The sequence below is a fragment of the Herpailurus yagouaroundi genome, unplaced genomic scaffold, assembly GCF_014898765.1.
Source record: "Herpailurus yagouaroundi ecotype Mexico unplaced genomic scaffold, PumYag 140, whole genome shotgun sequence".
Classification (NCBI taxonomy): Eukaryota; Metazoa; Chordata; class Mammalia; order Carnivora; family Felidae; genus Herpailurus; species Herpailurus yagouaroundi.
Window position 1 is genome coordinate 16,120,421 of NW_024412395.1, and position 23,823 is coordinate 16,144,243.

Here is a 23,823-nt window from a genome sequence, read left to right on the forward strand (position 1 = left end):
CTGACACTGCTCACAGGCTACTGTCTAGTTGCCCAAGCCGAGCTGGTTATCCATATATTTTCCAGCCTCCTGATCAGCTTTTAGCAGAGAGAGATGAGGGGAGTAAATAAAAAGAGGAGAGCCACTAATTTAAATGCACTTCCCCTCCAGAGTCCCTTGGGGAGAAGCCCTGGTAATTAACTCTAATGAGATTAACTTGGAACTCTTCCTTTTGCCAGCATTGTAAAAGTAAATCTGTGGTAACCAGTGTGTGTGTGTGTGTGTGCATTAAATCAAAGTCAGTCCCCTTTCTTGTAATTTAATGCCCCCCCGGCCCCCCACCTCCCACTCCTACCCCTACCCCAGGCTGGAGGCAGGTGAGCGCTGCTTGGTTCTTACCCGCACTTTGCTCCATCACTTCTTTCTGACACATGTCTTGAACATTCACCGTGCAATTCACTATAAACTCAGGGGAGGAGCAGTCGTTGTTCAGCTGGAATTCTTCACATTGGTAACACTGGATTTGCAGCGCAAAGCCTGTGGGGACAGAAGCAGTCGGATTTAGATCCAGCCCTCACAGAGACCACCCCAGAAACCGCGGCCCTCCTCTGCCCCAGCCAGCCACAGATCCCGACCTCTGGGGGTCCTTGGGCTCGGCACCCCTGGGTCTCCAAGAAAGGCGTATGCGGCTGAAGCCCGCAGCCGGCGGCGCGGACACCGAGGGTCCTGCAGGACAAATGAATTCTGCCGGCGACCCCCAGACCAATGCTCCAGAAACAAGAGAGCCCGTCCGACACCACACCTGGCCCTTCCGCCACGGAAGTTGAGAGGCCGGGTACACAACTCGAGAGCGAAGTAGCTCCAGAGACATGCTTCAGCTCCAGTGTACAGCTAAGGATTTGCCTAATTGTTAATTGGTTACAAATTGCTTAATTACTGTTTTGGCACCATTCGCGGTTGCATTTGCAGACGCCTTTTTAGTTTTAGTTTTTGTCGTCAGCGTTCCTGTGCTGTGGCTCCGAGGCTCCCTACGCGACCACCCAGGAACCCAGGAGGAAGTGCCAGACGCCAAGTGCTGCTGTGCCCCGAGTCCCCGGCCTTTCTTCGGGACAGTCCCCGCAGCAGCGCTGGGCGGGGAGGCGCAGCGTGTGCAAGGGGCGTGTGTGTGTGTGAGCGCGCGCGCGCCCGAGCCGCGACACCACAACCTTTTCTTCTTGGCTTTCAGGGCAACCGTTTGGCTAGGGTCCGGTGGGGGTCCCCGCTCTGCAGCGCTCGCTCGAGAGCCGTTTGCATAATTCAGAGGACCGAAACGTTTTCACATCTCGCAGCGTTCCAGCCTGGCTGCTCTGCCTGGATCAATGAGCTCCTGTCTAGACCTAACACCCCCTGCTCCCGGACCCCCGGGCTTCTTCCCAGCTCCACAACGGCGGCGCTCCGGGCGCTGCAACCCAGCCCCGGCGCGCCCGGGCCACAGGCTGCCCAGCGCTCCCGTCACCTGTCGGCGGCGCCACTCCCACGGGTTGCTGGAGACGCCTGTTAACTTGGTGGGGTCAGGGGCTTTTTATCACCCCCTCTCCGTCGGCAAGGCCCCAGCACATCTCGGACCCTCCGTCCTCCCCAGCTCAGCTTCTTCTCCCGCAGCCCGGGCATCTGCAGCTCGGGTCCCACAAACCCATCGCTCCCGCCTCTCCTCCTGGAGACTTTCCCACGTCGCGACTCCGGGCACCAACACCCGTCACCGCCGACAAACTCCCGCTGGGCAACCCCTGCGCAGCACGGGCCCGGAGGTGGGTGCCAGAGGGGCGAAGGGGCAGACGGGTAGATGGGGTGTGCTCGCCTAGCGGGGCGGGTGGTTTCTTCGTCTCCCTACCTTGAAGCAAGAACAATCCGCAAAAAGTTGCCGCGATGCCGAGGACCCACATCCTCCCGGAGCCGCGGAACCGGGAGAGGGCAGGCGCAGCAGAGGCGGCGACCGCGGCGGAGGCGGCCCGGGCCGCAACGGCTGTGGCTGCCGAGGCTGCTGGGGCCCGCGCTCCTGCCGCCGAGGCCACCGCCGCCGCCACGAGGAGCCGCAGGTGCCGCCGGCGGCGCCAGCATCGCCCGTGCCGGGACTCCCGGCTGCGGGTCGCTGCTCCTCCCGCGGGCGCTCCCGGGCAGAGCGCGGCGCCTCCGGAGTTGGCGGCTGAGACTGGAGGAACTACTGGCGAGCCGGAGCACCCAAAAAACTCTTCTCTTCTCCCCACCTCCCACTCCAGGCACCACGTGACGGCTGCCGAGTTGGGGTGGGGGTGGCGGGCGAGGAAGGCTGGGACCGTCTTTTCAGGTCCCCACCCCCTTCCTATCGCCCTCCTCTCCCGCCTCCGCACGTCCCCAGGACAGGGACGCCAGAAGGAGAGGCAGAGTGTAGTTTTCCAAGGTTGGGAGGCTTGGAGATTGAAGAAGCGTGAGGAGGGCGCAGCAGGTGCCGAGGGGACTGGCCGGGCGCTGACTGCGGGACCTGCGAGGTGGGGTCGTAGGACCGCGTGCCCCACTAGCCCTCCGCGCCCCCCGGGGCTGGTCCACCCAGCTGGGGTTGCTGGGAGGCCCGCATTGGGAGCCCAGTGCCGGGGGCGGCTGGCTAGAGGGGCGCGTGCTCCCCTGAGTAAGACCAAGTTGCACACCTGCAGGCTCCCTGAGGGGGCCGGCGCAGCTGCGCCTTTTCTTCCTCCTAGAGGCCCCTGGTTCAAGACCAGGCTTGGCTTCAGCGGCCGCAGAGCGGGCGGGGTGTGGTGAGGACCCTGCCTGGACGGGCGCCGTTCGCCCCGGGCGGCCCTCCTTCCGTCTGCCAGCTCGCACAGCTGGAGGAGGGTGCAGTGACATCAAGCCTAGCCTAGGACAGGTTGGCCTCCCGGGGACGACTGTCGCGAGTTCCCACCAGAAAGCAAATCGGGTGCAGAAGGGAATATCTTTGCTCTCTTTTCCTCCCAAAGGCCGGGCATCTTCATCCAGCTTTTCTCAAAGTCACGGGTTATTAGTACGTCCTCCCAGGTCCTCTCCTGCATCACTCTTTCCCAGCCCAGGAGTCAGTCGCAGGCTGCCCTGCGCCTCTGTTTTAAGACCCCGTCCCATTCCCCCTCTCTCAGTCAAGCGACCCACCTTGAATACTCCTGGGACGCCACGGGGCTGAGTTCGTCTTCCTTGGAGCGGAGCCTTGCAGCAGGTGCTGTGGGAGCCTCGGCGCCCCCGCCCCCAACCCCGCACGTTGCCACCCTGCACCCTGAATCCCTGGGGAGAACCCATTTCTGTGGAAATCGCTTCAGAAGCTTAGCTCCTCTTCACCGCCTGCCCTTCCCTTCCCCGCGAGGAAGCTCTCTCAGGCCAGGACGCTGATTATTTATTTTCCCATCCTGCCAGCGGAGCAGGTCTGGAAATGGGCTTAAATGACTTTCTTGTAATTCCTCTGCAGAGATCGTTCCATATCTGCCTCAGGCTCCGTCTCTCCCTTTGCCCCCCTCTTCTTTTCATTTCTAGTTGGTTAACCCCTCGGGGAGACTGAACGCTCTGACCATTACACCCTTGTCTGCAGACTCTGATCTTACAATTGGCTGAATTACTATCTCGGGAGCAAAGGGGGCCAGTTTATTTATTTCTTCCGGAAATTGATTGTCTGGAGCACGTGTGAGAGCAAACAACTGGGCCAAAGGATCCTTGAACAAGTTCTTTGCAGATTTCAGAGGGTGCCAACTGTGATAGAACTTTTATTCAGAAATGAAACAAAAGAATTTTTTCAAAGTCTGAAAGACAATGATACTTTACATAATTTTCATTTAGGACAACAAAATTCAATATAACAAATTGCACAAATTAACCAAATAACACTGATTATACAACACTTTTTAAACATACAAACGTGTGCTGAAGTAACCATATAGATCCTAAAAATATTTCTATTAGGCCTACTTTACAAACTCCTGTACAAAAGCAATTATAAATAGTTCACATCTAGAAAAAATACAAATAACCTTTAAAATAGAATTTATCCTCACATATACACAGACTTTGTAGGGAAAAAAAAAGATCTTAAAAAGTAAGAATTTTTTGTAGCACCAGCAATTCATTTTATTTTTAAAAAAGTGAACATGACAGATAGGAATTTGCTTTCATTTCTAGTTTCCCCAGATTTTAATAAAAAGAGCAGGAAGATAAAAAATCAAATACTGTTGAGAATCATAGAGAAGCACTAAGCAGAAGAGGTTGTAAGAAAATGTTTGGAGGGAAAACCTGTGGTTGAACATAGAATTAGGTCACTTCTGATCCACATCCTTTCCCATCAGTGTCACACTTGAGTACCTGTTACATTTTTCAGTGGAAGCAGAATTACACTCACTCCTAGAACCTGAATCTCCCTGGTAACAATTTTGAAATTGCATTAGAATTAAAGTTTATATCACATTGAGATTGTGAGTTGGAGAGGACAGTGAGCCCTCTGGTTTTTGGCAGGCCCTGTTTTAGCTTTACAGAGTGTACCCACAAACAATTTGAGGACTAGGACAGTGAAGTCAACAAAACACTTTAGCTGGAAATTTTGAAAAATATATTATCAACTTCTAACACTTAGTACATCATTTCAAGAGCATGGCACTGATTCAATTTATTGCTGTCTTTTTTTTTTTTTTGCTACAAATATAATTTCTTTTCCAAAAATTTACAACTTCTGTACAAGTATTCAAAAAAAGTGCAAAATTAAGACTTCTGCATTGTGGGTGTGTTTACATCTAATCTTGGTGAAACACAACAAATGGAGTCTATTGCCCTGTCAGAAAAGGAAGCTCCAGTGGGTTACTTGTTATGAATCTGACAATGGAGGCTCCGTTGTTGCCATGGTTTATTGTTGCCATCTCTGTTCCCCTCCACACAACTGTTTCTTAAGTGCTCCATTTTCAGCTAAGAAAAAACAACAACAACAACAACAACAACAACAACAACAAAAACGGTCCTTTATACATCATTTGAACCCTGACTTGCACAGGAAGAGAAGCTATCATATAAAGAATCACTCAGGGATTCCAAATTGTCTACCCCAGGCCTATCTGAGCTACTCAAAGATGCCTCTTCAGTTTTTTCTTTTTCTTCCTTTTGTCTTTCAACCGTGTTTAGAGAGTTCTTCTCTCTTTCTAACAAAATCATAGTTTTGCTGTTATATTTATTGAATGACTCCAGGGAAATTTTAGATAATCTATTCTCAGGATCTTCTTTTGTTTCTTCAACTTGTTTCAATTTCTGCAATAAAAAGAGGAAAATATTAGAAACATATTTCTTTGGAAAATCAAGTTATTCTATCCAATATTCAATTATTGTCTGTATAACGTGCAGTTTAAAGGGATAGAGAGAACCTACAAGTCTTTAACAACCTTCTGGTATAACTAAAGGTAATAATAAAGGCTATTTTAGGGATAAATCAAGACTTTAATCATTTTACTGAGATAAATAGGTCCCGATTTGCAAACCAGTGAAGTGCCACTTAATTTCATTTTAAACGGATCCATTTGAAATTTGTTCAGGTAAAGTGCCTTATATTTCTTCACCAAAGTTTCAGATTCCTCTCTTTTCTTACTAAGTATTAGTAGTTGTCTTGTTTTTAAATATGGATAAGGGATTGAGTTTCAGCCAGAAGTTGGGGTTATATGGGGGGGTGGGGTGGGCAAGGCATACAATCCCTTAAATTGCCATGGGAAGCATTATCATGTTTCTGTTTTCTCCCTTTATGAGCCCAAAGATATTTGAAAGAGATCTCCAGGTCTGTGGGTGTAGATTCTAGAAAGCCCAAAGGCGGGAAAAAACATAGTAACACTTCTGCCCATTAGTAACCTCTCCCTCCAGGAGGTTCCAGTAATACCACTCTAAATGGGGATATTTGTAGGATGCTACTGGCAGTCTCTAGGACTTTATAAAACACTGCAGCCATATTCAATAATTATCCTAGGTGAACTCTATAAACATGAATGTATTCTATTGCTCAAGTGGTTCCTAAGGTCTGAGATGAGAGAAGAGAGAGGCACAGATACAAAAGCAACACATGTAGACGTGTTAAAGCCACTAAGACATTTCCTCTTTGGGCAACAATTCTATCCAAACACCAGGAAAAGGTAGGAATAGGGGCTTAGACATGGTCATGATAGTTACCATTTATTAAGCATCCACCATGTAAAACTCAATGAATATATTTTATCTAGAAGCATTTTCATAGGAGACTTGCAACTTACACATCTTCATTTTAAAGAGGAAGAAAACAAAGCTCAGAGCAACAGAGCTACTCGCCCAAGGTCACCCAGCAAGTGGCAAGAGAACAGGATTTGAATTGCAGGCTGGCTGCCTTCCATGCTCTTGTTCCTATTAAACCATGCTCTTATGTAATAAAAGACAAGATGTCCTGTGTTTTTGTTTGTTTGTTTGCCATCCATATATTGTTCATTTTGCCACCCATATATTCCACTTAAGTAACTTGCCAAACCATCTCAATTGCTACTGTCCCAGACTCTGATAGTGCAGTTCTGTTCCCCAACCTACCACAACCCCCACACACATTGTTACAATGCATGCACACAGGCGCAATGAGGAAATTGTGTTCTGATCCAGGGAACAGCACACATAATCCAAGCCTATGATTCTCCTTTGCTAAATATTTAATAGAGGAAAGAAAAAGATATGTAAGTGGATGCCTTTGGTGTCCTAAGAGCAGGCCGAGACACAGTTTCTCTTTCCATTATGGAAATGGCATAATTCTATAGGAATATTTGAAAATCACCCTTGAAGTAGTACTTATTTCATTATACTGTTAATGTACAGGAGCATTACTCTCGGAGCTCATTTTCAACCCCAAATGGCTGCCTTGAAATCAAAAGCAAGCTAAGGAACAGATTTCTAGGTGATTACAGAAAAGTGGCTCCATAATTAGGAATAACACCATGCAAAAGCCCCTTTTCATTGCCATGCCAATTTTTAGACATTTCTAATAAAGAATTATATAGTACCATCCTAACAATGCACGGAGAACAGGAAAATGCTTTGATGTACCAAATGTAGGTAAGTGAAGGACCTTCACTGCAATTTTCTCCTCACCTGAACACCTTCTCCCTTTCTCTTTATTCAAGAACCACGAGCAGTTTCCTTGCCTATTTCTGGTCCATATGGATCTCAAAGTCACTTAATAAACACTTAATAGAGAAGGGGGCATGACACAGGTGGAAGGTGTTGGTGTTGAGTATATACAGCTAGGTGGCAAGGGGAGCAGGCGAGGCCCTGGAGGCAGACACACCTGAGCCTGAATCACACCTTTCCCCTTTTATTGGCTGGGTGAGTGCCCTCCAGCTCCCTTCTGCAGGTGTAAAATCGTAGGACACACTTTGATTTCAGGATTGTTGGGAGTAGTCGAAGTAAAACACCTTAAGACCTGATACATAGTAGTAGGTGGTCAATAAATAACAGTAAGGCAGGATTCTTTTTCTAGACAGTGTTTCCGAAACTGCTCTACAGGCCATCAGCATGGGCATTATGGGAAAGCTTGTTAGAAATGCAAATTCCTGAGCCCCACCCAGACTTACTGCATCAGAGATGCTGAGGCCCAGCAGATGTTTTGAACAAGCTCCCCAGGTGATTCTGATACTTGCTAAACTTTGACAATCACCTAGTCTGGAAGAACTTGAAGTCTTGGAAGGAAGATAGATGCTAAGTATGACTCAGTGTATTAAGGTAGAGATGAAGACGGAATTATTTACCACTAAAACACCCACTGTGTCAGATATAAATAGTACGTCATGTTTTTCAAATGCTTCCTGCTTGTCAGTTTGTTTCTTCAGCTGGTTGAAACAAAGGCCTATGGAGGTGATGAAAATGAAGGAATGGCCCATTTTAAGAAAAATCACATGGCTTTCTCAGTCTTCCTTTTATTTTCACAGTTTTTAATGAGATCGTTCTTGACTATCAGAACAGTATCAGTGCAAGAGTGACCAATACAGCCACCTGGCACTTAGCCTCAGTGTTGGGTAGCGACACGGAGTGGTGAGGACTGCGGTCAGCTCAGAGCACGTGCCTGCTCTGGAGACAGAAACAGCTACTTAACATCTAGCTTACTGTCACCATGCAGAAACGTGGGCCCAGATCTTTAGATTTTAAAGAGGAGGCTATCAATGTAGAAGACTATTTGCTTGTGTTTAAGATCCTCTCATTTTTAATTAGTTTGCTTATATTAAGAAAAAAAACAAAATAGCAACCCCTCCGCCCCCCCACACTGTATATGTCCAATCTCAGTCTTCTCTCTGTTTGGACTTCTGAGGTAGAGATCACGTTTTATACATTTTATGTCCTGTCTGACCCCCTCCTCCTCCTTCCCCCACCGGCTTTCTCCCTAAAGGCCTTGTCCAGCGCTCTGTCATCAAAAGATTCTCAGTGGAGACTTGATGGGTTCAACCTTCTCTGGTTCAACCCTCTCTAACAGTCTCAACTGTTTGCTTGGGTTTTGCCAGTGGTCCTGCCAGCTAAGAATAAAAGCACTAAAGTAGCTTCCTTCCCTGTCTCCAATTAGAAGCATACCAGGCTGTCCTCAACACTGTCTTGTCAGATCTCAGGTATTTTTAAAATTTTGAAGTCCTATAACATTTACATTTAAAATACAAGGAGGGCTAGAGGTCAAACAGTAATGTGCTAATGATGTATCTATCGAGTGGCAACAAAACTGCACATTGGTTGGCAGTGACTGTATGTGAAGGTGCTTTGCAAACTAATCATGGTAATAACAGCATTTAACTGAGAGTCTGTTCTGTGCAGACACTCTGCTAAGCACATTGCACAGCTTATCTGTTTTCATCCTCACACCAGTTCTGTGGCGGAAGGTGTCACTAGTATCTTCATTTGGGGTCAATCGGGGCTTGAAGAAGTTAGGTAACTTGTTTAAGGTCAGGCAGCAGTACCTGTGGAGTGTGGATTTGGACCTAGGCAGTTTGCCTGCAGAGGCCAAGCTGTTAACCTCTATCCTGGAGACAGCTTTACAAATACCAGCCACTATTATCTTTAAGAGGAACATCTGAAATAAGGATTACAGAAGAACAATATTAATGATAAGAAGCCCTGTGAAGGTCAGTGTTTGACAAGGATTGTGTTGGTTCCATAAGACATCTTCATTTCTTTCGTATATTCATCTGGATTGTGATCAAACTAATGTACTACATTTGTCACCTATAGGTGGCAACAGTTGTACAGTTCACTTTCTGGTGGGGCTTTTCACTGCACTTGGGAACCAGGTATGGCTAAACAAGGCAGGGGAAAATATATTTTCATGATTAAAATACATAGCTTTGCATATTCTTAAAATACTTTTCTGCCTTTCCTGTAACCGTGGCGTTACTGGTGATAATTCAAGCAAGTGGATAGATAGAGTTTGCGGAAATCCCCTGGGAATTGTAACTTAACTAATTTAATTCCTTGTAGTCAAACAGTTAATAGATCAATGAAACCCATCTGCTATGTGATGGACTTTGTGTGAATAACTGTGTGGTCTTGACTCTCAGAGAAAGTTCCACGGAAGAGGGGCTGTGGAAATGATTTTGATTTGTGAATATGACGGAGATATACGGTAAGTAAGAGGGATGGCATTCCAAGGAGTTGCCATTTAATAGGCCCCTGTTGCATCTGTACACCGTTCTGTGTCTACTTTAGGCCCATAGGTCATTGGAATAGTCTCTATCCTTGCCCTTTTGGGTTCTGTAATGGACATAATCACTGTAAAGGCAGAAACGCAGATCATAAGGGGATCTAAGAGCCCCAACCCAGTTCAGTTTTAAGTATCAGCTCAGTACCTGGGTTATTAATAATAAATAGCTTTTGTTTCTAGACAGCTTTCCCATTCAAAATTTCACTTCAGTCTTACATCACTCTGGAAGGTGAAGAGGCTAGTGTTGGCTGTTCTCTCCATGGGGTATTTATGGAATTTGTGGTTCATACAAATTCAAATTCAGGGGAAATTGGACCTGGAAACTCGGTCCCCAATTTTCAACACAGAAATGCATACCATTTTTTTCCAGAGTCAACAATGATCGTAGACTAGAGATTCTGCCTAGACCAATATCCTGAAATTTAGGAAGGATAAAATTGAAGGCTATATGGACCCTCACCATAAGGAAAAGATGGGAAAGATTATATAAAGTGATAGAGAAAAACTTAAATGGTAAACCAGAAAAAAAAAAATATACGCTTAATGACATCATCTTCAAAGAGGTGCATGCTATACATGTACAGCCAGAAACTCCTGCCCATAGGGGAGAAACAAGTAGTAAATTCATGACATAGTGTAATGGATTAGTGTTTTATGATGGAGGCTACTTTTTAATTATTTCAAAGAAGTTTGCATCCATTGATTATATCTTAAAACTTGGTGAGTATGTCTACTACAAGCTGTCAGAAAGAGATTCACATCTTGTGAAATTCAAAGGCAGCATCACTCCTCTGCTGGACATTAATACTTACAAAGAGGACTGGCATTTTTAGCACAAATTAATGTAAACATCAACATAACATAGTCTTATTTCTCTATTGCTGTAGAGATTTGCTGCCAATCAGTTCAAGAAGACATGTGGTAGGAAAATAGCTATGTTTATAAAGTGTTTTTACTATGTGTCATGTCCTGGGTTGAGTGCATTGAACGAATTATCTCATTTAATCCTTCTCCTCCCCATTACTTGCATTAATGTTAAAACACAGGGTAGAGAGGTGTAAATATTCGCCACATACTCCTGGCTAATAAGTTAGGGAATTAGAATTCAAGCAGAAGTAGCCTGACTACAGAACTTGGGATCTTAAACATTATGCCCTAGAGCAGGTATTTGGAAACCAGTGTTTAGTTCCCTGGAATTGTGTTAATTAGCTGTGTAACCCCTCTATGCCTTAGTCTTTACATTAAAGTTTTTAGAATCTTCCTGCTCTGTAAAGCTCTGTGACTCTAAAATATTCTTAATTGGGTGTCTTCCATGCATCTATTATTGGCACAATAAATAGCTCTCTTCCTCACCTATGTTCTGAACAAACTGAAGAATAAGATGAAAAGGCTGGTGGGAGAATAAAATATCAGCTTCATTAATGGGGAAGCTTACATTGGAGAATGAGGTTTCTAACTGCAAAGAAGTGAGTTTCCTCATACTCATTCTAGAAATAGGCTTGGTAACTAGGAGCCCTGGACTGGGGGCAAGTGTCATCCCATAAAGCTTACAGCACAGCCAGCCTGACTCCAGAGAGAGGGTGAGAAGAGGGGGAGGTGGGTTTAACATTCCCTGTTCTCCTAGACTTGCTAATTACATAAGCCAGCCCTCCTTCTTCCCTAGACAAGTGAATGAGGGGAGCCCAGAGATGTCGAGCTCCTAGGAAGTTACCCCCTCGTGGAAAGAAGCACTTGAAATTGGTAAGAAGTTTCCCCACCATGCTCCCTACCACCACCCAACCCTTTTCATTATGTATGGTGATGCAGATTTTAACTCGTTATAAATGTCCCAAAGCCAAGAAGATGCAGGAAGTAACACTGGGGGGGGGGGGGGGGGGAATCAAGTTTATGAATGCTCTGCCACTTAGTTGTCATTAAAATTATTTTTACAAAGATGCAAAAAAACCTCATAGAGGGCAGTAGGTGAGGTTGGGCAGAAAAACCTCTTCATAGGCAAAGAAATAAGAGAGAGGTGAGTTAGTAGATGTGAAAGACATAAGAGTTGCCAGGTGGATGCAGATAAATCTAATAGAGGGGACAGTTTGGCTAATCCTGGACATAGGGTGCATGTTGAAGGTCTGATTTCCCTCATCCCTCTCATGATGAGTGAATCTTGGGCACTGGGAGGATGGATCCATGGCAGAGTTTTGTGTTATGGTCTTGTTGTGGGAATGGAGAAGAGGTATTTTAAGCCAGGGATTCTTGGTTGAAGTTGTGCGCACATTGCAAAGTCTACGTTAAGCGGTATTTGCTGGGGGAAGGCCAGTCTCACAGGAAAAGATGCAGCCGAAGTCATTTCTCTTTTCTCAGAGGCACTAATCTCTTCTTTAATGCCACCTCTTACTGTATTCCTGGCGGAGCTACTTTCTGAGTAAGACATAAAAATAGATAAAATGACCTTTGGTGAACACGAGAGACCCTCCAGACTTTTCTCGAGAGTTGTGGTGTTAACCCTGTTAACCTGGTCGAATTCCAACCTGGATAATTACTTTCTCCCTGTGCTCAGTTCCTTTTATTACCTCAACTGGACACATTACTCTTCACTTGCCCTTCTGAAAAATTAATGTGACGGATCGGTAATAGAGAACCACTCTCTCCATCCAACAACTGGTCGGGAGATGCGATTCAGCGCTTGGGGCACTCTCTGTTTCCTTACTGGGGTCCTGAAGATTCTTCAGTATCTCCAGGGCAAACTGGTATTATTAGGTGAAAGAGTAATTTTCAGCTGAGATGTGTTTTTATGACTATATTATTAACTATATTGCTGTCCTTTACCAGGATCAATGGCTTTTAGTGACCTCTGCTGGAGCCCCTGAACCCAGAGGGAAAAAATCGAGCGTACTTTTTGGAAAAAAAAAAAAAAAAAAAAAAAAAGGCAAGCAGAGAGAAGGTCAGTAAGGGAAGAAACAGGGTGGCTAGAAAATAATATACCTTACAGAAAGAAAAAGCACTCAGCTCAGAGATAAACAATGGCCCTGAGGACATTTAAAACTAGATCCAAAGGACAGTAGGAAAGAGAAGTCATTTTATCAGAGAGATCAGAAATGCTCCCATATATGGAAAATGGGGGAAGATATGGGGCCAGGTGTGTCAGTGGGAAGAGACAAAAGGAACATAAAGAAAATCACAAATGTAGCTCATGGCAGATTAAGGCATTTGGAAGAGGAAAGGCCTGTCATTATAAGTTTGAGTTAAACTGTTATATGAACATGCAAAGGACATGTTTGTGAGTTCTATGAACTCTAACATTAGTGCCATCACATGCCCACTTAAAGTCATACTTTTTGATTTTTGTTTTCCAGGTTGTGGATGAATCCACAAATGTAATTTAAAATGTAGGCTGATCACCTTAAGTAATGCATTTGATGGGATCAATATAGTTCAATGTCTCCAAAAGTAAAAACCTGCAGTGTTTTAAAGTGACCTAGAATCGGGATAAGGAGCCAGCTCATTGATAGTGGCTTGTGTAATTAGCTTAAGTAAATGGAACATGCTAACCTCTGTTCTTAGATTCCTTTTTCTTCTTCTAGCACAATAATATTAACTACAAATTTTATTCAGGAATGAGAGTTGTATGCTGTCTGTGCAGCATAAAGAGCTCATGAACTTCATCAGAGGAAGATACAACATGAAGGGGCCATCTGTGTATTCCAGCACCAGATAGCTATGTTTTCACTTTGGACTGATAGATCTGAGGCTGCTCTAATAAGAACAAAAATACTCTTATTTGGAGGATGATGAGTGTAAAAACGTTATACTAATTTTTCCCCCCATGGAAGTTCTCCGTCCAAAGATCTCCAATACCATCATAATGGTGATCATCATAAAAGTATCTGAAAGTGCCAAGTTTTTATTACTATGTATTCTGTGAGGGCCAAAGCCAGGGAGAAATATTCTGTGTTCTTCATTAACTGAAAATTGGCAACCTGAAATTACTTCTAATGGAATTTGGTAGACCATTTAAGAGCTGCAGTACACCATGGCAGCCAATCTCTTAGGCACTTTACTACAGTCATTGAGTCCAATGGGACTGTACAGTAAGTTCATCCAGGAATGCACAGATATTTGTACATGTTAGAATGTTCACTCTCTTCATATTTAAGTTATTCATCTCCTAATGCAGTTCATGTTTCAGCTGTAGGACTGGTCAGCCTTCCCACTGGATGCAGTTATTCCCAAGGATATGTGACATATTGAGTCCTGGAACCAGGGCAACTCAGAATCAGCAATTTATTGATCCTTGTTCTAAAGAGAAGATTCCTTGGTGGCAATTGTTCTAAAGATTTAGGAACATTAAGCTTTACATTCTGTATTGTATTCTATTGTATTGTGACAATTGTAAGATGCTCTTATACCTCATTACCCAGTAAACATGAGGGATCCTAGGATGGAAGGATGTGCTAGTTGGGACAATGTCAGTGGAACGTGCTTTCATTCTGGATTCCATCCCTTGCTCTGCCACAGTGTGACAGCAACAGTCATTACCTCAACTCTGTACCCAGATCTTCACGAATATTTAAATATGGATTATGCTGCTCTTGCCACATCACTTATTTATTTATCTATTTATTCAACAGATATTTATTGGGCACCTAATATGTATTACATGGTATTCTAGACCCTGGGGATAGAGTGGTATACGAGGTAAAGCTACTGCTCACATGGAATGTACATTGGAAAAAGTCTTTAGTATCATGTCAATATAGAACAAAACGTCAGATATTTTAGGAGATTAACCCCTGAGAAATGGGCTGGAATAGTCTATCCAGCCTGCTCTTTGGCCTAATAATGGCACTTTAGAACTCAAATATCTTGTCAATCTCAAAGTTGTGGCTCTGTCCATTTTACCCCAATCCGAGTTTGGAATGAATGCCCTCAACTTGCTTAGCGTCTTTTGATCTTCTTCCGTTCTTAGTCTGTAACAGCTTTTGGGCAAAACATTTTTCACAGGTTAACTAATTACTATTTCCATTCACCTTTCTTAACCACCCTGGGCCTAGTCATCTCCTAAATTCAACATGCTTAAATGAGAATTTCTTCTCTTTTCTTCAGTTCCATATTGTTGCCAATGATAACCAAGTTTTACAACCTGATCCTTTTTTTTTTTTTTTTTTTTTGTTATTCAGAGATACTCATTCTGTTTCTATAATAACTCATTCAAAGGATATTTTCCTCTATGAATTCCTGGCCTAAATGTCCAAATTGTCCATTTGACTCTGAACTTATATCCATTCTATTTTATAGGCTGTTTCCATATCAATGTTCCACTTCTCCATTAGATTATATACTTCTTGAAGCCATGGACTAGATTTTTTTCTGCTTTCTTTCTCAGATCTGACACTATGCCTTGTATCTCTTGGAGTTGATATTCATTGCATATCCATAAAGGTAGTCCGTATTAGATCTGTTTTTACTACACCATTTCCTCGGGACCTCATAGACTTGACCAAGTTTTCTGTAATGTCTGCTTTTCTGTGCTGAACATGTAAAATAAGATCATTTCAGATGTTCACCTGACTTGTGATAGTTTGGCCCCCAGACATATTAGCAGGGGCATGGCCTCTTGGATTCCAGGTTAGCATCACGAACCAGGATGACCCTTGCAATATTGGATGTCTGACTATTATCTACTTCAAAAAAAAGCAATCTCCTATCTGCGTCAAGGGCAGAGACATGTGCACTCACACACAATGGCCATGCTGGTCGGGCAGCTGTGCTCTGAGTCAGCCTCTCCCTCCTGAACCCTGGTGGGTGTGGCCAGCAGTTGGGTGACATGGCAGCTGCCATCATTTCCTGGAAACCCAGAAGTGCTAGCCAAGATAATAAAGCTTCTCAGGGGATGAAATGTTATTAAAAAGAACAGGCCCATGATAGATGGCACAGACATTGGCTCTCATTCTTAAATGCTTCCTTCAGCCAGCGAGCGCTGCCTCACCTGATCTGAGCCAGTGGCAGGCAAGGTGCTCAAGTTCAGATTCTTATCTCCTTAAAACAGGGGTGGGGGAGAACTTGGTGATGGGAGTTACAGTGTGAACATGAAAATTATGACATTCTTAGGGGCAGCAACCAGACTGACTGTTGAGGTGACAAACCCACCGACATTCCTGGGTATATCAAATCAAGAAATTAAACTGCATGGAGATTACATTACAGCTGCCTTGGTACAAAATTCTAGAACGAGGCAGCATGTGGAAGGTTTCTGTTCTGTCTCTGCCACCTGTAATAGATTCAGTTGGCAAACTGACTCCTGCATTATAAAAGGTATTCTCTTCATAAACCACCTAGGCTGGCTCAGTGCGACTTTATGAGGTTTAATTCAGCTATCCACTACAATAAAAAATAAACTTTATTTTTGTCTCATATGCACAGAACAATTTAATTTTTAAATTAATGTAAAAGCGAAAGGCGCCTTGCTCCGAGTGAAGCAAGTTTGCCCCACACAGCTGTGTAAACAGAACTCGATCGCTATGAGAATTAAGTGTGGATCAACAAAATCAATAGTTAATTGTGTAACTCAGGGTCTTTCATTTCAGATCTAATCTGTAAAGAAGGTCCAGGGAATGTTTGTGTTTTGATTTTCTTAAGATATTATTTAAAACCTTTCTGTCAGGCACAAGAGTTCACTCAGTCTTCACATCATTTCCCTAACTTATTTGGCTTGTGAGCAGTCAAGGTCGTACTGACCCTTCAGCCTCTCCAGTCTTCACCTTCTAAAGTTCAGTGTCTTTATCAGCCAAGCCACCTCATTCGGGAGTCTGGCTGGCACTAATGCTGAAAAAAACTTTATTGCAGAAAACAACCCAACGTGATAGGTGTCTCGGCACCAGACATGGCTGCATTAGTTGTATTATGAACTACCTTTTGGTCTATTTCACCACACTATGTATAACAACTAGGCAGCCACCTTCACCCCCACCCCCATCAGTAAAATATATTGTGCTGTGAAGATGCACGGTTTTGTGATGTGGCAACAACACGTAGGTTAAGCCAGTAAGAACAAATATGCTATCTGTTCCAGCAATCTGAAAGGGACCCGAGGGAGGGGGTGCTCTTTGAATAGAACCTATAAAGAAAGTCATCCAATCTCATTAGCCCAAATGGATGAGAAGGGAAGGAGGGCAGGGAGGCCTCCTTTGCAAAGGGGATAGTACAATAACATTCAGAAGACCACGGGAGTAACAGATGGACTGCCTTGACCCTTGTTATATTATGGCAGAGCTAAAAATGTAGTGTTTGAACTTCTTTTCCCTTTAAAGTGTAACCTTTCATATAATAAGTTAAGCCTTTCTCTCTCTTACATATTGTTAGAAGCCTTCATCCATTTTGGGGACTGAAGGCAAAATAATTCTGGAAATAATGAATCATTTTTCTTTTTCCAGCATGTCCAGAAATCCCATGATTATTTTGCTATTGCAGACAATGACCTTCTCAAAGGAGGCCTATCAAACATTCAAGATAAATAATGAGAGGGTCTCTTTTTCCTGCCTCAAGGAAAAAACTGCATGGAGGGAAGGTGTTTGTGAAAGCCTCACTATGTTCATCTCAGGAAGGGCAACAGCGTCCTCCAAGTGAAATAGAGCAGCACGTGTGTTTGTGTGTGACCAGCGGCCCCATTCAGCGGGACTCCCAGGCAGCATCCTTACAGGGACCTTCAGGGAGACACCTAAGCTTTTCACCCAGTAAAGCTGGAATTGAATGTTTCACTGGTGACAGATAGAGCACGTTTTAAACTTCTTGACTTGTAAGCTAGTTAACTAAAGGAGAGGAAGCTCTGGTTAATGCCTCCTTCCAACAGTATAGAAAAACATGGTTTAGGCAGAGTAGGGCCCAGGAGCTAAGAAAAATCATAATGAATCTCCCCTTCCTCCCATAGCCCCATCTTCCCACCAAGCAGCAGATACTCAAAGGGCAAAAGGAGCCTTTCTTTTGTTCTCCCTATGGAAGCAAGGTCTAAGTAGAGAGCTGCAGTTGAAATAGCAACTTTCCCGTGATTTGAGCACTCTGGGGATGCACAGGAGTATGGGCCAGCTTATCAGAGAAAAAGTTATCTGTCCACCCTTTTATGTCTCTGTGGACAGCTGTACTCAAGTCTCTGTGGACAGATGAGGACACAGACCCTAACTTCAGGAGTAGGTACAAGACCTTCCCAGATATGCCTCCAGTCTCCTCTTTATCTTTGTTGAAACTCCTACCTTGCCCCATAGATGGCTAGTGGATGGCCTGGTTCTAGACCAGGGGAAGAAAATTCATTGCCGGTGAGGAGGATCTGACATAAGCACAGATGGGTGGATGGTGTGAGTGGGTAGTGGGGACTGTGGTGAACTCAAGAGCACCTGCTCCAGTCAGTTAGTGGGGCAGCTAGTGATTATTTAACGAACATCTATGTAGTACTTATTATTACTATCACATATAGGGTAAGGAATTATCAAAACACACTTTCACAATGAAGACCGTGTGCATTTCTATAGGCTTGCATTGCACCTGTCACTGCCTGTTCTGTGACTTCCTTCTATGATTTTTTTTTTAATGTATAGGATTTAGGTTGATATCTAGGAATATAGCAAGTCTAGTAGTTTGTGTTTTTTTTTTTTCCGTGTCAAAATGAAAAGCCAGTGATGAAATAGAAAGACATTTCAAAGATATAGGGCTCCCTATGGAAAGGGGAAGGAGAATAGGGGAGTGAGAAAGAAAGTGCTCTATTCCCAGGCAAGCTCAGGAATCAATGTGTTCAACTAGGCAGTATCCAGTGGCAATGCAGGGGCAAGGGTAAAAAAGCAATCTCAAAAGTAATCAGGATACAAATGATCCAGGGCTTTAAAGATAAAATTGAAACCGTTCAGCAACACCTTGAAAACAAGCCAGTAAGCATGCAGATAAGGATCAAGCACATTACTTAGCTGGCCAGCTGAGGATGGCAACCAGCTGAATTTTGAGCCCAGAAAGGCAGTTAGTATCTCTGTGTTCTGGCTCACATATCTTCCTCTCTCCAGAATGTCCTCCCCACTTTTCACGCCAGCCAATACCCACTCATCTCTGGAGATTTGGATGGAGGAAAATATCCTATGAATTCTTTTCTAGCCAGAGCCTTGACCACTTCCCCTTTTTGTTCTCACTTCATTCTCTGTGCAGACTATTATCATGGCATCAGTGGGCCTTGGATGTATATAGTGGTGGCCACAGCTCAGTCTCCTGGGTAGGCTATGACCCTCTTTATCTTTTCATCCCTTGTGTCCAGAACATGCCTGACACATAGGAGGTCCAGAAACATGAGTGGAATGAAGGGAGGATGCTAATTATATTTCTTATTTACTGATCATCTTTTTTCTTTTCTATAATGTTTCCTTATCTTTTACCTAATGCCGTTTATTGCCTTTGAAAGTGATTGAGTCCCAAGGATAAGATGCTGTACTGTCTGGTAGGGAACATTCATTTATTTCCCAAGGGGTAGTTGATGGTCTAATTACCCAGAAGACACTTAAGTTTCCTTTATTTAGAAAGTAGCGATAATAACCTCCCCAGTAAGTAAACAGGAAAATAGATTTTCATTTTCAAAAAAATTTGATTAACATACAATTTTCAAGGAGTATTTCTATTGCCACAAACCAAGCTCCTCACAATAACCAGCAGCACTGGTTACACAGATTAAAAGACATTAAATAAGTCAAGATTATATCATGTAGCAATGGGAAGATTAATATGTCAGTGAGGCTTTCTAAACATCCAAGTAGTTTCATGGGACAGAAAAAAATCCTCATTGTGCTCAAAATGGGGGAATTGCCTTAGAATGAAGGTTTGAGAATACTATGATGAATTTCAAGAGTAGTGGATGTCCTTAAAGAATACAAGAGATTTTGGAGAGTTGTTGAATGACTGCATCCCCTAGATGTAGGGCAGGGTGACAGCTTACGGTCAACTCGGGAGATGCTCAGCCTGGATTGTGTCCTTAGGCACACAGGGGAGAAATGCAGTGTGGCAGAAACAGATCACTGTAACAGGTAGCAATTTTTCCCATATCAGAACTAGCATCGGCTACAGTTGTGCGGGTGGGGGACAATTCTCTTTTCCTCAACTCTGTGAAAACCTAGAGTTTCAGTGAGTTAAATGTGAGTGGGCCGGTGTCTCTCTTTGCTGGATTCAGCGCATATGGTTTCTCTGTCGTGTGTATCTACAATTCTCTTAAGTGACTGGAAAAAATACTTTTTCTTCCATCAGTGTTAAAGAAGTCACTGGCAAACTGTCCCTTAAATATTCCTGTTGGGTGATATCAAAGGATTACTTAAAGGCTGTTCTAAAGGCTATTCCCCATTGGAAAATGACTAGGAAAAAGACATTTCAGGTCAGGTCTGCTATGCATAGATACTTACATACACACATATGCGTGAGCGCACATGCACACACACATGCATCCTTCTGATGCTTTCAGGGGATGGCTATAGAAATGTCATTTGAAGCAAGGAAAGAAAAAAAAAAAATCACCCTCACAAAAATGTTTAAATGAATTTTGGTCTCCTGGTCAGGGCCAATAAAGATCTCTTGCTGTGAGCCAGCTCGAAAAGTAATGCGGTGAAGGATGTTACACTTTATGTGGTCTGAATGTGATTAGTGATTAGCACGGGTAGCCTCGGTCAGCTGGGAATAGCAATCAGGGTTTCTCTCCTGCAACCCTGAAGGGCTACAAACACGACTGGCTTCCATTCCATACGATGATGGGATATTAACTGAAAACCTAATTAACCTGTGAATGAATTATGGCCTAAGAAATACACTGTTTTATAATCAATTTTAAGTGAGTCTCTAACAGAAGATAAGAAGAAGAAAAAGCTGTAAAATTATAAGAGGTTAGTACATTCTGTTCACTGTGACTGATGATTTTGAGGGAGATAATTTTACAATCCATCAAATTTTAGTCATTTCAAAAATCATGCCTCCCAATGTATGCTGTAAATTAATTTTTAAATTTACATATTCATTAAAAATTGTACTGAAAACAGCAGCAAGTGAGCCCCATTTGAATAATAAAATAACTTGTTATTGCACTGGAGATAAAAAAACAAAAAAAATTAAAAGATTTTTATTTGTTGCTAATAATCACATAAATTGCTATCTGAGTTAGTTAAACCAAGAATTTACATTCACCAGAAACATTGCCATAGTATTACAGATAATCCCCCAAATTCTCATTTTGGGTGGAGGAAGCAGGTCTTGTAACATGTAAAAATCACCGGAAGAAAAACAGGAAGGTGAAGACCATGGCTCTTAGCTTGCTGGGTGTGCATGTCTGAGGCAGGGCTACAATCACCCTGGGGGGAGGGAAAGGGGTTTGCAGACAGGAAAACATGGCCTGGCTCTGGGGAGGAAGAACACTTGACTTATTATTATTATTATTTTTTAAAACCTCTTTATTTTACTTTGCAAAATCTATTTGGTTGGATTTCCCATAAAAAATGGAAGGCTTGCCTGAGGTACAGAACATTCCAGATGTCTGCATTAGCCTTGACTGCTGAGGGGCTGGTGACCAGCAGGGGTTGACTTCACAACACCAGGGACGTAATTGGAAGGGCACAGAATTGTAATTAGAGAGCGAAGCCATGCTACATCTGAGTGAACACAACCATTCGCTCTAGATTAACCTCATAATAGACCATCGACTCAAAGATCTGGCCCTACGGTATGAACAGTCTGGATTCATCTACAGAACAATGAAAGAGTCAAAGGAAACAGAGTGGGTATGAGGCACCGTGTGAATTCCCTAGTAGAATGTACAATCCACTGGGCAGAACAGACATAAGGTGATGTTCTCTTCAAATTCTGGGGAGAGGTGGGGGAATGACAATAACTATTTGCCATGAAATTCAGTTTCTTTGTGGCTCTTTCTTTCCACAGGGGATTCAAGATAAGATATTACCATTATCTTTAAGAAGACAAGAGATCCCTTTACGAAGTGCTGTTGGTGAGGTGCTTGGCTCACACTGGCTCCACTATGCAGAATTCACTGCTTGAGTGTACACATGGCTAATACTAGGCACTTGTGTGGCAACTGCTTGCTACATGCCCATGGCAGGCAGTGCGTACCGATCTCTGTACCCCAAACGTGGATACAACCTCAGACCCCTTTTCATACACTGATTCAGGCAACTTCTGCCCATTGGTTGTTGATATCATTTGAGATGAAGGCTATTTGGTATCGCTGCTTAATGTGTGTCTGTGTATCTGTATACATATGTATATGTATATGTAACATATACATATATACATGCACACATATATACATACACTGAGTGTATACTAATGTATATAAATATACTTACATATCAGAGTATCTTTATATTAATGGGGGAGGTAGGTCTCTTAGTGTATGTGGCTAATATTAAATATGTATATTGATGTCTTAGTATATGGAGAATTTAAGTTATCTTTGACTCTTCTCTTTCTCTCATACCCACATCTACCAGTTTTATGACAAATTGCCTGTGTGTTCTCAGATGCATTCCTCTCCTTTTTCTTGCTTTGCTCTGCATCATAGGGAATGACATTTTCCAGGTTCCTACTCTGTGTGGCTTCTGGGGAGACTCAGCCAATAGCAAGCAGTGGCAGAAGACTAGAGGACAGGAGAAGGGGGAAAAACAAGGCACTTCTTCCCTTCTCTGTGACCTGTGGTGTTCCTGGACGCAGCTTCTCTAAGGCTCCATCTCCTGTCAGATAGTCCCTCCCTGCCATGGTTCCATTGGTCTAGCTACTGGGCTTTATTGATACCTTTTGCTATTGTCTCTCCACCCCTAGGAGATGACTGTCACTTCCTGCCTCTGCTTGTCCTTGGATTGACTACCTGTCCCCTATAGAGCTCAGTTATTCCATTATGTAAGTAAGGGATTCCCTGTATTAAATTCTAGAAAGACTTAGAATGGTTCTTGTTTCATGCTAGACTCTGGCCAATACAATCATCTAATTCCATTTGCTCTACTTTTTAAACATACCCTAAATCCAATAATTCTCCATCATTTGTTTTCTGCTACCATGTTAGGGCAGGATACCATCATCTCCTGCCTGGATGACCACAGTGGTTTCCTATTCTCCATATAGCAGCTATAGCATTACTCAACAACCGTAAATCAGATCAGATCAGATCACTCCCCTATTCAAAATCCTCCAACAGTTTCCCTTTGCCAAGGATGAAACCTAATGTTGCTGCCACACCCACAGGGTCCTATGTAACTGGTTCCCGGATTCTTGTCCACCCTACTTGTCTTCCTCTCTATCTCTCTGCTCCAGCCATAATGGTCTGGATATAGGTAGAAAAATATGAAGCATGATCCTACTTTATCTCTGCTGATATGTGTCTCCTTTAAATAGTAACATTTCCATGTTTCACCTCCTTCAACTTTCTTCAAATGTCCCCTCTTGAGAGAGAATTATCCAATCACTCTCTCTGAAGCAGTACCCTTATTTCCTATCTACTTATTCTGCTTGACTTTTTAATAAGCTAAATCACTATATTACCTTTTGTCTGTTTATTATCTTTCTCCTCTATAAAACATTAAATCCATACAGGCAGGGGCTTTACCTTTTTTATTTTTAATTTGCTTTGCTCTCAATGCCTAGAATGCTACCAACTAAATAGTATGAACTTTATAAATATTCTTGAATCAGTGAATATGAATGATAAGCCTATATCAGACTGTGAAAAACAAGTAACACAAAGGAATAATTAGTTGTATTATTAAGAATACGAATAAACATATAAACACTTTTCTATTTAAATTAATATACATGTTCAAAATGGAAACTAACTGTAAGCCACGGTGTTGCTTGGTAGTTATGAAACAAGCTAAGTTAGTGAGTGAACTGTACTCTGATTTTATTCTTTCCCATGTTCACAACCCTACATCTGTCCTTTTCAGGCAACTTTCCTTGGTACCTATGTTTAGTGCACTTGTACACGATGTGGAAATACTCTGAAATTCGCATTAGTGAAAGGGAACCAGATAGTTTGTAGATAAAATCCTTTGGTTTACTTGTTTCAATTATATAAAGTAGAAAAATATATCTGAGATGTCTAGAGCTATTGTCCCACCACCAACTTCTGGCCAGCATTACAGCTATGAATGACCTCTTGTTTAAGG

General features: G+C 43.2%; 2 protein-coding genes across 10 annotated transcripts in view; both read right to left on the minus strand.

Annotated features, from left to right (window-relative positions):
- The window catches only part of LYPD1 (LY6/PLAUR domain containing 1), a 37,440-nt gene extending 34,587 nt beyond the window's left edge, over nt 1-2,853 (minus strand). Inside the window, exons 1-2 of one of the 2 annotated variants that reach the window (XM_040474899.1) lie at nt 2,640-2,853; nt 379-516 (exon numbers count right to left, since the gene is read on the minus strand). In XM_040474899.1, coding sequence (XP_040330833.1) covers nt 379-516; nt 2,640-2,838 — 337 coding nt within the window. In that variant the 5' untranslated portion in view covers nt 2,839-2,853. Of the gene's footprint in view, nt 1-378; nt 517-1,849; nt 2,227-2,639 lie in introns of those variants that run through there. The other variant, XM_040474900.1, reaches the window with a different exon arrangement.
- Nucleotides 2,854-3,691: 838 nt separating this feature from the next.
- Nucleotides 3,692-23,823, minus strand: part of NCKAP5 (NCK associated protein 5) — a 983,894-nt gene continuing 963,762 nt past the window's right edge. For 7 of the 8 annotated variants that reach the window (XM_040474891.1, XM_040474892.1, XM_040474890.1 and 4 more), the window contains one exon: nt 3,692-5,238. In XM_040474891.1, coding sequence (XP_040330825.1) covers nt 4,957-5,238 — 282 coding nt within the window. In that variant the 3' untranslated portion in view covers nt 3,692-4,956. The remainder of the gene's footprint in view (nt 5,239-23,823) is intronic. The other variant, XM_040474895.1, reaches the window with a different exon arrangement.